At 48.6% G+C, this 16961-nt stretch overlaps 1 protein-coding gene across 8 annotated transcripts in view; it reads left to right on the forward strand.

Moving 5' to 3' along the window:
- GFOD2 (Gfo/Idh/MocA-like oxidoreductase domain containing 2) overlaps positions 1–12694 on the forward strand; it is a 38046-nt gene extending 25352 nt beyond the window's left edge. For 4 of the 8 annotated variants that reach the window (XM_068528863.1, XM_068528865.1, XM_068528866.1 and 1 more), the window contains exons 3-4: positions 2064–2409; positions 11162–12694. In XM_068528863.1, the coding sequence (XP_068384964.1) occupies positions 2151–2409; positions 11162–12060 (1158 nt within the window). In that variant the 5' untranslated portion in view covers positions 2064–2150 and the 3' untranslated portion in view covers positions 12061–12694. Of the gene's footprint in view, positions 1–2063; positions 2410–4165; positions 4789–10689; positions 10748–11161 lie in introns of those variants that run through there. The other 4 variants (XM_068528870.1, XM_068528867.1, XM_068528868.1 and 1 more) reach the window with 4 other exon arrangements.
- Positions 12695–16961: the final 4267 nt, after the last annotated feature.

The raw sequence follows: 16961 nt of genomic DNA on the forward strand, positions 1-16961 counted from the left end.
AAATAAATAATTTAAAAGTAATAATAACTAAATAAAATGGTACAGGACCTGTGGAAAACAGTATGGCAGTTCCTCAAAAAATTAAAAACAGATTTACCATATGATCCAGCAATTCCACCTCTGGGTATATACCCAAAAGAATTGGAAGCAGGGTCTGGAAGAAGTATTTGTACACCCATGTTCATAACAGCATTATTCATAGTAGCTAAGATGTGGAAGCTATCCAGGTGTTCATGTACAGATGAATGCATAAGCAAAATATGGTATATACATACAGTGGAATATTATTCAACCTCAAAAAGGGAGGAAATTCTGACATAAGCTACACCATGGATGAACCTTGAGGACATGCTAAGTGAAATAAGCCAGTCACAAAAGGACAAATGCTGTAAGATTCCACTTATATAAGGTAGCTACAGTAGTCAGATTCATAGAGACATGGTGGTTGCCAGGGGCTGGGGGGAGGGGTTGAAATAAGAAGTTATTGTTTAACGGGGACAGAGTTTCAGTTTTGCAATGTGAAAAGAGTTTTGGAAGTAGATGATGGTGATGGTTACATAACGGTATGAATGTACGTAATACCACGAACTGTACACTTAAAAATGGTTAAGATAGTAAATTTTATGTGTATTTTACCACAATAAAATAAGAACCAAAAGAAAAAGAAAGTGATGGTGACATAGCCTCATCCCCACAGTCTGATTCAGTGGGTCTGGGGTCACCAGTGACCGTATACACAGCTAGAGTGGGGACCACTAGTTTAGCTGAGGGAGTGCTGTGTGGAGAAACCTGATACCCTGCACACACCTAAATCTCATTGTGGTTTCCAAGCAGACTTTTGTTTGGTCTCGTTCTTTATTTCATTTTATAAACCCTTGTGATCAGAAGGAAAAGCTCCATAATAAGTAAGAAACATTCATTGTAGAAAATTTGGCAAAGTTCAGAAAACAAAAATCATCCACAATCCCAACAATTTGAGTAATAATTATTAAATTCAGGTCCTTCTGTTATGTCCTCTGTAGGGAGTATGGTTATTGATAGAGATATCCTTGTATATTCTCATACATACATACACCTTTTGTGCTTTTTTTGGTTTTGTTTTAAATAAAATTGTTATCCTGCTTCACATATTGTTTTCTGCCTTTTCAGTGAATACATGGTGATGTCTTTCAGGTCACTGAGGGCCTTCTACTCATGATTTTCAGTGGCTCCGTAGTGTTATTAATCTAACCCACTACTGTTATTGAACATCTATCTCATTTCCAAATTTTTCACTATCTTAGTCAACGTTAGCATGGATATTTTTATATAAAAAATTTCATTCTGGGCTTCCCTGGTGGCGCAGTCGTTAAGAATCCGCCTGTGAATGCAGCAGACGCGGGTTCGATCCCTGGTCCAGGAAGATCCCACATGCCGCGGAGCAGCTAAGCCCGTGCGCCACAACTACCGAGCCGCACAATGAGAAGCCCACGCAGTGCAATGAAGATCCAATGCAGCCAAAAATAAATAAAACAAATAAATTTTTTAAAAAATTTCATTCTAAATATCCTTGTTATTGCTGCTGCTGCTGCCAGTTTGGTAGTTGGAATTTTTTTTTGGTATTTTTGGTTTCTAGTGAACATTTTCCTATGCTTGCTACCATTAACTTTTAAATTATAACGTGTATAACACCTAAGTAGTTCTCTTTTGTCTTTTACTGTAATATAATAACACTCTTCTTTTTCTTCTTTTTCTTTGTGTAATATAATACCATAGAATCATGAACTTGTACAAATTAAGGCCCTGGAGGTTAAATGGTTTGACCAGAGTCACACTGAAAATTAAGTAACAGAACAGAAATTTGAACCTAGCTTTACTCATTTTTCATCTTTCCTCCTCCTAGTACATAGATATTGCTAATATCCTTAAGTCTCCATGGGAGAAGCTTCTGCAGCGTTTCACTTTGGAGCAGTATTTCATTTGTCTTTTGTGGCAGAGAACTTGCTGCTTCCGAATCAGCCCAGAAAGTAGCCTCAGCTGAGTGTGCCCTCCACTAACAGCCAGTGTCCTGCTTGCTGTTCCAGGAGCCATGTGTGACCAGGACTGTGGGATGGTCGTACTCATGCTGGAGACTCTTGTGAGGAGATGAGTTGGTGAACGGAGAAGCCAGCATGAAGATGCTTCCCGGAGTGGGCGTGTTTGGGACTGGCAGCTCTGCCCGGGTTCTGGTCCCGCTGCTGCGGGCAGAAGGGTTCACGGTGGAGGCCCTGTGGGGGAAGACTGAGGAGGAGGCGAAGCAGCTTGCTGAGGAGATGAACATCACCTTCTATACCAGCCGGACCGATGACGTCTTGCTGCATCAAGACGTGGATCTGGTGTGCATCAACATCCCCCCTCCGCTTACCCGACAGATATCTGTGAAGGCTCTAGGTACGGACAGTCAGGCCATAGCAAGGGCAGATTGCGCCTCCCTCTCGGTGGTCCTTGAGTGTCACTGCTCTCCTCTGGGCCTGGGTGGCCCTTCTTGGGCCTGGGTCTGGGACAGCACTCATCCCTGAAGCAGTGCCGAGGGAGGGCACGTTGGGAGGCCTTATGGCTGGGGGAGGAAATACTCCAGTGGCTGGGAGACATGCAGCGTTCCCCACCTCCCATAAATAAATCCCTGAGCAAAAATTAAGCAAATGTCTTTCGAGTTGGCCTGTCACAGGGGCTAGAGATTATTACATTTCAGGCATTGTAAAGTTTGCCTCTGTGAAGTCAGAGTTCAAAGACCTGGGCACTGGGGAATTGGCTGTGATTGATGCATTTGTTCTTCCATTTCTGTGGCACACAGCACCACAGAAAGGAGAAGAGGATATGTATCAAGGCTGCCATTTCTCATATTTTGTCAGTCCTTGACTAGATTGAGCACACACCCTTCCCACCAAGCTTTGCAATTTTGTATGCCAGAGGGTGGGAAGGCTCTCTGACAGCGCTGAGTCTCCCTGACAAGATCCACAGATCAGCCTGCTCACATCTCTGCTCCCTCCGGAAATAGTTTGCTCGGCCACCTCCTGCCCTTGGCTGGGCATGGCTTGGTGAGCTGTTCTCCTGCAGTTCCTGTTGGGCTTCTCTTTCCTGTCAACTGTAGAAAAATTATTCTCTTTGTCTTATATAAGAATCAGAATCTAATTTAATAGGAAAACAAACCAGTAAACATTCATCCGCAGTTTTTTAAAAAATGTCTCCTGTGTGCTAGGCACTGTCCTGATGTCATTCTTGACATTCAGAGCAGTGTTGGATTGGAGCTGTCTCTGCTTTCATATTTCACAGTCCAGTTGAAGAGACTAGAAGTAACACACATTGCAAGGTAAATGAGAAAAGACAAGTAACAATTCAGGTAGCATATAATTAATTGACAGAGTAATTGTTTTATCTAAGGTGATGGGAGCCAGGTGTCTGTCTGATGCAGTCAGAGATCTGTGGGTCCAGGAACTGATATGCCATGAGGCTGACCGCCACTCCTTCTGGCCACTACCATGGTGGAGGGTCCAAGGCTCTGCTGCTTGTCTCTCCCGTAGTCTGAGAATAAGAGGGTGTCTGTCACCTCTAGCCCAATGGGTTGGAGAGGATAAGTGTTCATTGAAGTGAGCAGGAATAGCAGTCTGTCTGGTTGTTGATTTAGGGCATGTAAGTTTTGGCCAAAAATCATAGATGGTTTGTCTTTTCCAGAGAGCTCTCTCTGAGGATGTGTGACATTGGAGCTATTCACTGGCCCTAGATTTTTAGGGCAGATAATACTCCCAGATTGGGTTTAGAAGTAGACTTAAGCCAACACTTTAACAGAGGGCTGGTTCAAGGGAGTCAAGCTACCATGGTCACTTGACTTCTCACCGTTCCTTGTGGCATGAATGCAGGTTGGTGAGGCCAGGTGTGTGCAGAGGCAGAGTTCTAGAGGCTCTGGTCGCCTTCTTGAACTTTAGGGTCCCCGCAGAGGCAGAATTCTAGAGTCTCTGGTCGCCTTCTTGAACTTTAGGGTCCCCACAGAGACCATTTCTGAGCTGTGTAAGGAGAAAGAGGAAACCCCAGAGTTCTTTGGGCCCAAGCCTGCTGTTTTCCTGGTACAGGAAAACATTGGACTTTGGGCCATTTAATATAAACAGGAAGGACAGGGATGACCAGAAGCTTCTGGGGTCTTGTATCCCAGCCCTCAGTGAAGTCAGGCCATCAGCCTTTTCTCCACATCTCTGTTGTCAGGAAGGAGGAGGGTATGAATGAGGGTCCTTGGTCTGTTCTTGCAGGTACATGACCACAGTGCCAATTTGGTTGGGCTGAGAGAGCCCTTGTCAGCTGGACCTGCCCTCAGGCACTGCCCACTTAGGCCCCAAAGGAGTCATTGAGCCTGTTGTGACCATGAAGTTGACTCCCTGTGTGCTTGCTTTCTTTTTTTTTTCTTTTTCAGTGAGAATTCTGACTTAATTTTAACTTATATGGAAGAGGCCATGAGAACTCCTCCAGTTTTCCCAAATGACTTGGTGTGAGTGCATGAACTGCTGTAGGCAGAGCACCAAACTGACCTTGACATCAGACCCCACTTTTGACCCTATTTCTGTCCCTCTCAACCTGTGTGGGCCCCTGTGAAATGAAGGTATCATTCAGCCTTTCCAGCATGATATATGACTGCCTCCGAGAACTGACCAAGAAGGACACTGGCATCACGTTACAAGGGAAAGCCAGCCCTTCCTGTTGTCCCACATGGAAGAGCAGATTTGTTTAACTTAAATTCACATCAAAAATAAATGGTAGGCGTCTCCTCTGGATGTTCGTTAGGTAAGTGTTCACTGAGTTGAATGTAGCTTAGAAATGAAACTAAGCATTCTAAGTCATCTCAAATGTGGAACACTTTTCTGTAGGTTGGAGGACTATATATATCTATATATATCTATCTATATATCTATATATATATATATCTTTATAAATATAAATTTATTTATTTATTTATTTATTTATTTATGGCCGCATTGGGTCTTCGTTGCTGTGCGCGGGCTTTCTCTAGTTATGGTGCGTGGTCTTCTCATTGTGGTGGCTTCTCTTGTTGTGGAGCGTGGGCTCTAGGTGTGCGGGCTTCAGTAGTTGCAGCACACGAGCTCAGTAGTTGTGGCTCGTGGACTCTAGAGCACAGGCTCAGTAGTTGTGGCGCACGGGCTTAGTTGCTCTGTGACATGTGGGATCTTCCTGGGCCAGGGCTCGAACCCGTGTCCCCTGCATTGGCAGGCAGATTCTTAACCACTGCGCCACCAGGGAAGTCCCTGGAGGACTGTACTTAAATTAATGCCTCAAAAGCAGGACCCATTCTTTCCTCCTGTAATGTAGAGCTCTGGAAGGAGCTCCTTCTTGGACCTCCCTCCCACCCCCCATCCCACCCATCTAGCTCATCACAGAGCACCGAGCTGAGCTCCCTGTGCTATACCACAGGTTCCCAATAGCTATCTGGTTTACACATGGTAGTGTATTTATGTCAAACCTAATCTCCCAATTTATCCCATCCTCTCCCTTCCCCCGCTGTGTCCACACATCTGTTCTTTATGTACGCATCTCTGTTCCTGTGCTGCAAATAGGTTCATCTGTACCATTTTTCTAGATTCCACATGTATGCATTAATATACAATATTTGGTTTTCTCTTTCTGACTTACTTCACACTGTATGACAGTCTAGGTCCATCCACATCTCTACAAATGACCCTATTTCGTTCCTTATTATGGCTGAGTAATATTCCATTGTGTATATGTACCACATCTTCTCTATCCATTCATCTGTCGATGGACACTTAGGTTGTTTCCATGTCCTGGCTATTGTAAATAGTGCTGCAATGAACATTGGGGTGCATGTGTCTTTTTGAATTATGGTTTTCTCAGGGTCTTATTTTCTACTTTTGTTTGACTTTTTCATTTTTTTCCACCTCAGATTTCATCCTTGTGGCTTTCCCATGAATTCCTTAAAGGAGAGGGAGGGACTCTAATGTTTTATTTCTCAATTTAGAAGTGGTTCAGAAAAATTTTAATGTACAAAGTGCCCCACCATTTTTGCCATAGTTGAATGTTTTCTTAAATCTGTCACTAAAAGGTAAGTTTCTGTGCCCAGTTCTTGGCACTTGTGTGCTTCATTAGAAAAATGCTGGGTTTGCCAATCCTTTCCCCATGGGCTCTTAAGATAACAAGGGATCATTCCTCAAGCAGCCTGACCCAGATAATTTAATCCTAAGAACACCAGTCCCTTGGGATGCCTTCCCTGACCCCCAGTCCAGATCAGGTCCCTGCTATATCTTTCATATTAACATTAATATCATCTTCATTGCATTTATCACAAGTGCAGTTCTACGTGTATTCATAGGATAATTTGATTAATGGCTTTCTCTCCCACTAAACTGTAAGTTGTCTGAAAGTAGAGATCATGCCTGATGTTGTATCCTCTGAGCTTAGCACAGGGCCTGGCACACTGGTTGAATGGAAGTGTTCACAAATTCTACCGGTGCAAGCCCAGTCTGCTGGTGTGACTCAGGGAGCCGACAGGGGCTTGTGACCCAGGAGAGACTGGGCTGTGGGCAGCAGTGATTCTGTCTGGTGGCTTTCAAACTTACTTTTCTAAGTAGCAGAACATTCTTTGTTAAAAAAAATAAAAAAGGCAGGATCCATGGATTTTGTAAAACATAAAAGTGGTGCTTTTTCTGGGGCTGCTTCTCTTCCCTGCTGTTTGAAATCATTTGTCTAGTCCCACACCTCTAGAGAGGGAAACAGCGGTGTTGTCCCAGAGCTGTGAACCTGTGGTGCTTTACTAAGGAACAAAGAGGTGGTTTGGGGCAGCTTCTCAGGGCACTTTACTCCTAGGTCGTCTGGGGAGCATGAGCTGGAGAGAGGCTTGCAGTCTGGAACTTGTTCAGCCTCCAGAAGATCTGAGCTAATGGCACTCCGGATCCATGCTTTCCCCATTCCCTGGAGACAAAAGTGGTTTTCAGCTTCTCTAATATCTCGTTGATTTCCTAACAGGAAAGCTAGATAAACTTAAATAAACATGTCTTTCAAGGCAACACCAGTCTTCCTAAAGGTACAGGACCCGTGCAGCTGGCCTGCAGGAGCCTGGTTTAACTCAGGGTGGCCTTTAGCTCCCACACTAATAATACTACTGGGTCCCAAGTTCAAAAGCTCTCTTACTGTTCAGGCTCAAGAAGGAAGGCCTCTTCCCCTTCCCTGACCTCTCGTGGCATGAAGTAGATATTACTTACTCTAGTTTTATCACCACCAAACTCTCAGCAGCCACAGGAGTCCTTTTCCTCCCAGCCCATCTCCTCTCCTCCCCACGTTGCAGTGTCCACCCCAACCCCTGCTGTGCATAGTTGTAGCAGGAAACCTCTGGGTTGGCCAGAGCTTCAGCCAAGTGGCCAAATTCTCACCCAGTATTGTGATTCTCCTGTCCCTAATCCTAAAATCCCACAAGTGTGGGGAAGCATTGGAGACACTCCAAGAGCAGATAGTGATAGCAGTTAGGGGCTACTCTCCCTGCAGGGCCTCCCTCCAGCTCTGGACCCCTGTGCAAGGGCCTCTCCCCTTACCTTGGCCCCCTGCCCTTTCCACACTGCTCCCCGCCTTGGGCATGTAACGCTTGGCTAGCCATTCTCCTGTTGTCCTGCCGGTACCTGTTGTAAAGCTTTCGTTACTGTTTAGAGAAGAGCAGGAGATTTCAAGAGTTTTGTAAAGTGAAGAGATTGAATTAGGTCATAGGCTACTGATCTACATGTGTTCCTCCTTGCCGCAGCACTGAGCTTTGTAACAGTGGGAGTTCATGCCCGAGAATCCCATATGTGCAGATGGCAAATGCTCTGTGGGGTTCTTGAGGGTCAGGGTGGCAGGGGAGAGGGTAGGAAGTGAGGGGAGCTTGGAAGGATTGGCCAAAGGCACCAGATTATCTCCTGTGGGCTTTGTCAGGATGTGAGCTTCCCAAGGACTGGTCTGGGCCTAACGCTATGAGAGGCCTGATAAACAGCACATAGAATAAGAAAACTCATCTATGTTCATGTTGATCTTTAAACTTCTTTTTAAAAATTAAATTTTCAAAATATTGAACACTGATATTATTGGCCTGGAAAATGTAGCTTCTGTGTGAGTCTTAAAATCTGAGTCACAGTGGACCCTTTTTTTCCTGTATTTATGACATCTGCTGGGTCTCTCCCATGGTGATGGTTATAAAATGTACCGTTGACAGAGCTGTGCTGGGCTGAGCACTTTACATATACTGCCTCATTTGACTTACTGTTCTACCCTGCATGGTAGATGTGACTCTCCTTTTGCAGTGTAGTAAACCAAAGCCCAGAGAGGTTTAGAAATGTCCCAGGTCATGCAGCAACCAAGCGAGAGAACCAGAATTTGAATCCCAAAGTGGCTCCAAAGCTCGAGTTTGGCACCAGTAAGTGGCCCTTTCTGAGCAGTCAGCTGTCCTGGGGCCCCATTGTTTCTGTCGCAAGGTGGCCAGAAAAGTTCCCCTCCTGAGCCTGTGTGAACAGAATCCAAGTCCATCAGAAGAAGCTACACCCAGGGACTTCCCTGGTGGTCCAGTGGGTGGGACTCTGCGCTCGCATCGCGGGGGGCCCGGGTTCAACCCCTGGTTAGGGAACTAGATCCTGCATGCCACAACTAAGAGTTCACATGCTGCAACTAAGAAGTCCACATGCTGCAACTAAGAAGTCCGCATGCTGCAACTAAAAAAAAAGATCCCGCAGGCCACAACGAGGATCCCGTGTGCACAGCTGGGACCCAGCGCAGCCTAAATTAATAAATATTTTTTATTTATTAAAATAAAAAATTAAATAAAAATTAAAAAAAGAAGAAGAAGCTGGACTTCCCTGGTGGTGCAGTGGTAAAGAATCCGCCTACCAGTGCAGGGGACATGGGTTCGAGCCCTGGTCCCGGAAGATCCCACATGCCGCGGAGCAACTAAGCCCATGCGCCACAACTACTGAGCCTGCGCTCTAGTGCCCGCGAGCCACAACTACTGAAGCCTGCGCGCCTAGAGCCCGTGCTCCGCAACAAGAGAAGCTACCACAATGAGAAGCCCGCGCACCGCAACAAAGAGTAGCCCCTGCTCGCCGCAACTGGAGAAAGCCCATGCACAGCAACAGAGACCCAACGCAGCCAAAAATAAATAAATTTTAAAAATTAATTTATTAAAAAAAAAAAAAAGACTGAGGGAGACCAGTTAAGTTACCACTGTAATAATCCAGGCGAAAAAGTGTGGTGACTTGGATGAGGAAGGTGGCAGTGGTGGTAGTAGGAACTGGTGAGATCCTGGATGTAGTTTGAAAGCTAAGCCAACAGGATTTACTGATGATTGAAAGTGAGATGGATGTGAGAGTGACATCCGTAATTTTGGCTTGAGAAACAAGCCAAAGAATGGAATCGCCATTGACTGAGATGGAGAAAACTCAGGGAAGGGAGTATCAAGAGCTCAGTTTGGGATTCCAACCCCAAACCTACCCCACCACCTTGGATGTCTTTGTGAGTGATGCTACCAACTATCTATCCAATTTCCTACATTTCTTATAGACCCTGTGTAAACTCTCCAACCTGTTTCCTGGTGTGCACTCAGGACTTTAGGAATCCCAGCCCTTTCCTCAGTGCCTTTGCACATGCAGTTTCCTGCCTGGGTGTCCTTTCCCCATTATGCTCCCTGGAACATGTGCTTCCTTAAAGATAACCCTGGCGGCACTCCCCCATGAAGTCTTCCCTTATTCTGCCATCTGTACCAGACCCTTGAGCTTGTTCCCTCAAGAAACCCATGACTTCTTGGGTGAATTGAGGTAGTGGGATTTGAGTTGCACCCCAAGGGCAGTGTCTGTGGAATGAGTAATGGAATAACTGGATGTCTTCACCCTTCCCTAGCTTGCTGTACCCCAAAACCTGTGTGTGTCCAGTCCATACGACTTCTTGGGCTTTGTAAGTTTTCTGTTGAAGATATTAGCATAAGACTTTCTTCTGCTTGAACCATCCCAAGCTCACAGGAACACTCCAGGAGTTGGTGTCTTGTGGCTGTTCGTACCCTCATGAGCTTTCATCTCATGATGTGGAGGAGTGTTGATCCTTTCCTTTTCCTCGTGTGGGAGCTGCTCAGTCCTCTTGGTCTCTCTCTTCAGGGCTTTGTCTAGCTTTGTTTTGCTCTCTGGGTGCATTCCAGCTGCGAGGTACTCAGAACAGGCATGAGACAGAAAGGATGTTTTCTCTCCCTTTGCCCTCCTACTGGAGCCAAGCATTTTCGGGCCTTATGACTACACTAACTTGTTGAACCAGTGTTTTCAGAGGACAGTCTGCGAGGAATCTTAGAGCCCTTTCTGCAGTTACAACTGAGAGTGCTAAGCTCATCCCCTAGAATATAGATTTGATTTTCTTACCCCAAGCTGATGATCTAATAAATGCATAAAGGTACATAAGCATGTCCAAGAAGCATGTCCACCTCTCCAGCCCACTTGTATTAGGCAGTGTTCTCTAGATAAACAGAACCAGGAGGATGTATATTGAGTGAGAGAGGGAGGTAGAGGTTTATTTTCTAAAAATTGATTCATGCTATTTTAGGAGCTGACAGATCTGAAATCTGCAGAGCAAATCTGAATTCCAGCAAGAGGTGATGTTGCAGACTTGAGTCTGAAGGCAGTCTGGAGGCAGAATTCCTTCCTCTTCAGGGAACTTCAGTCTTTTTTCTCAAGGTCTTCATCTGATCAGTTGAGGCCTACCCACATTATGGAGGGTAATCTGCTCTACTCAAAGTCTACTGGTTTAAATGTTAATCAGATCTAAAGATGTCTTCCTAGCAGTGTCTAGACTAGTATTTGGTGGGCACCATAACCTAACCTAGTTGACACATAAAATTACCCTTGTGCCACCTCTCTTTACCTCCCACTCCTGGTTTGCACCTTCTGCCTCTACTCCTTTCATTTTTCCTTTAAGAACTTGCTTCTCTTTCTCGAGCCCATAACTCTTTCTCTAGTCCCAGTCACTGGGTACCATTTTCATCCAAGCTGATCACCTTTCCTCTTGTCCCAGGTCACCACCTGGTCTCAGAGACGGCTTTCCTGAGTCATCTGCCTTCCAGAAATGGGTTTTCTTTTCCCAGTGTAAACCCCTTGGAACTTTGAGATTTCCTGCTGTGTTTTATTCTCAGGCATTGGGAAGAATGTGGTTTGTGAGAAGGCAGCAACCTCGGTGGATGCCTTCCGGATGGTGACAGCCTCGCGCTACTACCCGCAGCTGATGAGCCTGGTGGGGAATGTGCTACGCTTCCTGCCTGCCTTCGTGCGCATGAAGCAGCTGATTGCCGAGCACTACGTGGGTGCAGTGATGATCTGTGATGCCCGCATCTACTCGGGCAGCCTGCTCAGCCCCAACTACGGGTGGATCTGTGACGAGCTCATGGGCGGTGGGGGCCTGCACACCATGGGCACCTACATTGTGGACCTGCTGACCCACCTGACTGGCCAGAAAGCCGAGAAGGTACATGGGCTGCTCAAGACCTTTGTGAGGCAGAATGCAGCCATCCGTGGCATCCGGCATGTCACCAGCGATGACTTCTGTTTCTTCCAGATGCTCATGGGCGGGGGTGTGTGCAGCACAGTAACACTCAACTTCAACATGCCAGGCGCCTTTGTGCACGAGGTCATGGTGGTGGGCTCTGCGGGACGCCTTGTTGCCCGGGGAGCTGACCTCTACGGGCAGAAGAACTCTGCCACACAAGAGGAGCTGCTGCTGAGGGACTCGCTGGCTGTGGGCACGGGGCTCCCTGAGCAGGGGCCCCAGGATGTCCCGCTGCTTTACCTGAAGGGCATGGTCTACATGGTGCAGGCCCTGCGCCAGTCCTTCCAGGGGCAGGGGGACCGCCGCACATGGGACCACACCCCCGTCTCCATGGCCGCCTCATTCGAGGATGGGCTCTACATGCAGAGCGTGGTGGATGCCATCAAACGGTCGAGCCGATCCGGGGAGTGGGAGGCTGTGGAGGTGCTGACGGAGGAGCCCGACGCCAACCAGAACCTGTGCGAGGCGCTCCAGCGGAATAACCTGTGAGCCTGCACGTGGGCTCCCTGCCATGGGGCAAAGGGCGAGGGAGGAGCTGTGATGGGAGGGCTTGGTTATAGCACAGTGTCTTTTATTTGATAGGTCAACTTGGGCAGAGTTGAATTCGGGTGAATCCGAAGGTGGCCCCAGGAGAACGCCCCCTCCAGTGCTCATTTACTCCTCAGACTGGTGGGGCGGTGCTGTTCCTATTGCCGTGGCTGAGAGGGCCGGCACACTGCACTGAGCAGTTCCAGCAAAGGCTTGACTTGGGGCTTCATCGGCCTATTTGTGGTCTTAACTGGATGAGAAAGCACAGCAAGGAGCCAGCTTGGCTTGATTCCTCAGGCCTGAGGAGAAATGACAAGAGGCCTTGTTTCCATGCCCGTCCTGGGCTGGGGCATCTCAGGAATGGTGAGGGCAGGAAGTCATCCCTCAGGGATCTGCACCTGCCCTCGCTCCCATGTGACCAAGCCCTTCCGGCCTCCAGGCTGCCCCTTCCCTGGCAGGGAGGAGGGGTTCTGTAGTAGATGAGCTCTCAGGGGCTGTTGACCTAGGGCAGAGGGCCCCTGAGTTGGCAGAGAGGAGACAAGGGAGAGCTCTGGGACATCTGATAAATGTTAATAAATCAGAAAGTCTGACACTATGACATGTGGTTGTTGGTTGTTTGTTTGGTAGATTGGGTTTCTTTAATAATGAAAGGCTTGTTGATTGTTGTAGATTTGTTTCTATTTTTCTCTTTCCTCATGGCTCCATGGCAGCCCTGACCTGCTCTGGATCCATCACTATCTAGCGGAACACACAGGCTCCTACCACTGTCTGCCCTCACCTCCTGGCTTATTCCCTTGCAGCTGAATCCCTCAGGAGCCCTCCAAGAAGTCTTTCCTCAGCAAACAGGACTTAAGACATCAGGGGGCCAATCAGGCCTGATGTTTAAGGGGAGACAGTGGGAGAGTTTGAGGTCTCCCTGGGCTGGAGGTCAGGAAGGGTTCTGTTCTTGAAACCAAGGGGTTGGCTCCAGAGGAGCCCTGGGAGAGGAGGGGTGAGGAGTGGCCCCAGGGAGGCTAGACGGGGTGAACTTGAGGAAGGCGCTGCCCCTCGGAAGCACTGTAGCCGGGGTGTAGCCGAGGTGTAGCCGAGCACTGCCTGGCCTAGCCAGCCAGTCTCCAGCTCTGCTTTTACTAACCTGTTCTCCCCACAGGAAGAGGCTTTTAACCCTGTCAGTCAGGGGCAGGTGGGGCAGGACGGTGGGAAAGGACACATCTACTCCTTTGTTTCCTCTGCCAGAATTAAGCCTGGACCAAACTTTCCCCTTCTCTAATCTTCCCTCTTTTCTGGCCTGCTGTGGACTCCTCACCAGAAAGAGAAAGGCTCAGAGAGGGCTCCCTCTTCCTCCTGGCACCCTTTATAGGAGTCACCAGGCCTATTTTCCTGTATTGTCCTGGTTTCAGACCTTGTCTTTGTGAGATAAAATAACAGTGGCTAGTGTTGGGGTGTACTTATTGCATGCTGGGGTCCCCGGGATAGACGGTTCACGTGTATTATTCCGTTTCATATCCAAACCACTCTACGAGGTACTACTATTAATATTCCCGTTATTCAGAGCAGAGAGGGGCAAAGTTACTTGCCTCCTGTAAGTTATAAGTGACAGAGCTAGGAGCCTGGTCAGGGTCCTCTGACTACAGAGCCTGACCCTGAACTACTCCTTCCTTAGTGCTTGTGGCATCTCAGACTCTCGAGTGCCCAGGCATTGCCCCTCCCCGCTCGGGTCCTCATCCAGGTTACATTCCTCTCTACAGCAGGAATCTCAGCCTGGCCTGAACTAGTAGGTGGACTGTAGAGAGAACCCCACCAGGCAGGATGCTGGTAGAGGTGAAGAAGGAGAAGCTGCCCTCTTCCTCCCAGCTCAGCTCCAGGTCATCCTTCAGTGTGTTAATAGGATGTTGAGATCCCCCCTAAATTTGGGTATTGACCAAGAAAGCACATGCATCCATTGCATCTGACTCAGATGCTCTTACTTAAGAAAGGGCCATGTTATTGACCCACAGTGGCACTTAGGTTTTATAGGACTCTGCAACAAAACCTCTGGTTTACAAAGATGGATTCCAACCAAGTCCTGGGGCCGACTGTACATGGGCTTAGGGCAGAGCTACTCTTGAGGACCCAGGTCCTCTGTTGGTACTCTGCAGAACCTAGGTCCATGGCCATCCCTCAGACATCTTTACCATCATGTATCTCTTGGATTGGTGCCGGGGAGGAGAGGTACCATGAAGTGGCCCAGATGCCTGTTCCCAAGGAAGCCAGCAGGGTTCTGGTTCCCAGAGGTGACAGAGTCAACTGGTTCCAGGCTTGTCCTGCAGCTCCCCCTCCTGGAGGAAGTCAGCATCACCTCCCAGGCCCTGTTTCCCAAATCTCAGGATCTTCCTTGGGTCAAAATAAAGTTTTTCCAAGCCAATGAAAATACAGTTAGCTTTTCCTCTCTGTTACAGCAAGCAGAAGAGAACTTCCAGAATACCTGTTGCTTATTTTCCAACCCCCAACCAAATCTAGGACTTGCACTCACCCAGACAATGGCAGCAGCCTCCTCGCCTCCCTATCCCGTCTTTCCCTTCCTTATTTGGCCCTTCATGCTAATGCCCAAGCAACCTCTCCAAGATGTCAGGCCAAGATCCCTCATTGCCTACACCCCTCCTTATGCCTCCCAGGCTCACCCAGCCTGGTCTGATAGCCAGGCCTCTGCTTCAGCCGTGCTAAATGGCCCTCCTACATGGGGCTGACATCTTCCACACTAGTGAGGCTTCATCCCTGGCATGTCCTCTGACTGGAAGGCCACCCAACTCTCTCCTTCAGGAAGCAGCTGGAGAGCTGCCTCTTCACTCCTGCAGGCAAAGTGGCAGTCACCCCCACCACCTGTGGCGCCACAGCTTTGGTCCTCAGCCCTTCCGTATCGCGTCTCCTTGAATTATGCTGCCTCAGCATTGCACACTTAGAGTGAGCTTCTAGGAGCGGTAGTGGTGTCTTGTTCCTTTCTGTGGCTACTATCACCCACCCTGCTTAGACAAGCCTGTCAAGTGAATAAGCGCCCGGGCAACAGACTGATTCTTCTGTGGTTACTGAGTATTTCCTACGTCACCTGTGAAGAGATAGGAACAGATCTTCCTTATCAGTGCTGGCCTGGCTGACACCTCCAGCCCTGGAGACCACACAGAGAAAGCAGATGCTCAGCCTTCTTGGGTCAGGCCTTAGCCGGAGAGCCCCCAGGTTCAGAGATCTTCAGGGCTCAGGAAAGGGCAGGCCCTCCCTGGGCCCCAGGGTGTGGTCTCATGCAAGGCCACTCCTTTGCAGGCCTCTGCTTCCTCAGCCATAAAGTCAGGAGATCAAACTCAGTTATCTTGAAGAGCCCTCTACCTTTAAAATTCCTGGAGAATTCGTGCTCATCCCTATGGACAACATTTCAGTCTGCATGGTCCCTGTAGAAGCTCAGTCAAGTCACTGCCCAGGGAGAAGTGTGGGCAAAAAGAATAAATGTCCTGACCCCACGGCTTGCCCTGAGGCCTTGCCATGGGGCCAGTGAGCATCCAAGTGACCCCTAAAGGAGGGAAGAACCTGGGATTATGCCCATTTTCTTCCTACTTCCTCCATCTGGGCCTGCCCACCCCCTCCCTTCCTGGATGGCCAGGCCATTATTCCAGGGCCCCCCCATATGGTCCTGGACTTTGGATGGCCTCAGCCTTTCAGATCCTAACCTGTCCCTCTCTGCAGCTTCCTCGGCTCCCCACCTTGGTCTCCTTATCTTGGTGCCTTTCATGGGGCCCCTCTGTTAGGTGGATGCGGTGCAATGACACATGCCCTTGGGGAGTTCACAGTCTAGTCCCCGAAATAGTTATATAACCCACAGTGATAGTAGCATGTAGATGCTACAATGCAGGGCAGTACAGCACTGGGTGCTGCCTGGCTCAGCAGGAAGCAAGGCGCCGTGAGCCCTCAAGGGTACATGTATACTAGCCAGGTTGAGGGTGAAGAAATAAAGGCATTTTAGGCAGGGGAAGCCCCACAAGCAGAGAGGGAAGGTAAGAAAAGGTGTAGTTGGTCAGGGAATTACAGGAAGCCACTAAAAAGTTTTACGGTAGCTGGGGTAAGAGGAGCAGGGTGCTAGAGGGGGGGCAACACCATCAGGGGTTCAGGAGTGTGTGTAGCAGAATCATTGGGTGGGTTGGTGGGGCAAGGGCCCACCGGCAGGGAGACTGGTGAGCTCTCACCTGGAGATGACAGTGTCCCAGGCAAGGGTGCTGACTGGGGTGTCCGAGAGATTCTCTGTCTGAGAGGGTAGATTCACCTGCCTTGATGCCTGATTAGCTGGCAGGAGTCAATGAGCAAAGAATAGGATGGGGTCTGGGGTGATATCAGGATTTTGGCTTGAACAATTGTGTAGATGAGAAACAGGAGGAAAAGCAGGTTGGAGGGAGGAGAAATCCATTTAATCTGGAATTCCCTGTGTTTACGATGTCTGAGGGACACGCAAGAGGACCAGGAGGCAGCAGGATGGGGGCTTTCCAAAATGGCCAGCACTGGCCCCCTCTTCCCAGAGACCCCTGAGGATGAGACGCCGCAGTCATCCAGTGGCTCAGCCACAGGGGTCCAAAGAGAACATTCACCTCCACCACCACCCCTTGCCTGCCAGAAAAAGGCACCAATTCCTCTGTCACCAGGGGCCACTCTGGGGGCAAAGTCTGGTCCAGCTGTGAGAGCTGCCCCTCTTGGGACAGGCAAATGAACTCTGCCACCTCAGAAGGAGGATTCCAAGTGTTGGTCCCCTCAAGGTCAGATCAATGCAGGCCCCTTCCCTGGGAGACAGGGAGCAAGGCCAAGCACCCGCTTCCCATGATCTGACAGTCCTTTTCCTTTCTCTTCCC

The sequence above is a fragment of the Eschrichtius robustus genome, chromosome 19 (assembly GCF_028021215.1).
Source record: "Eschrichtius robustus isolate mEscRob2 chromosome 19, mEscRob2.pri, whole genome shotgun sequence".
NCBI lineage: Eukaryota > Metazoa > Chordata > Mammalia > Artiodactyla > Eschrichtiidae > Eschrichtius > Eschrichtius robustus.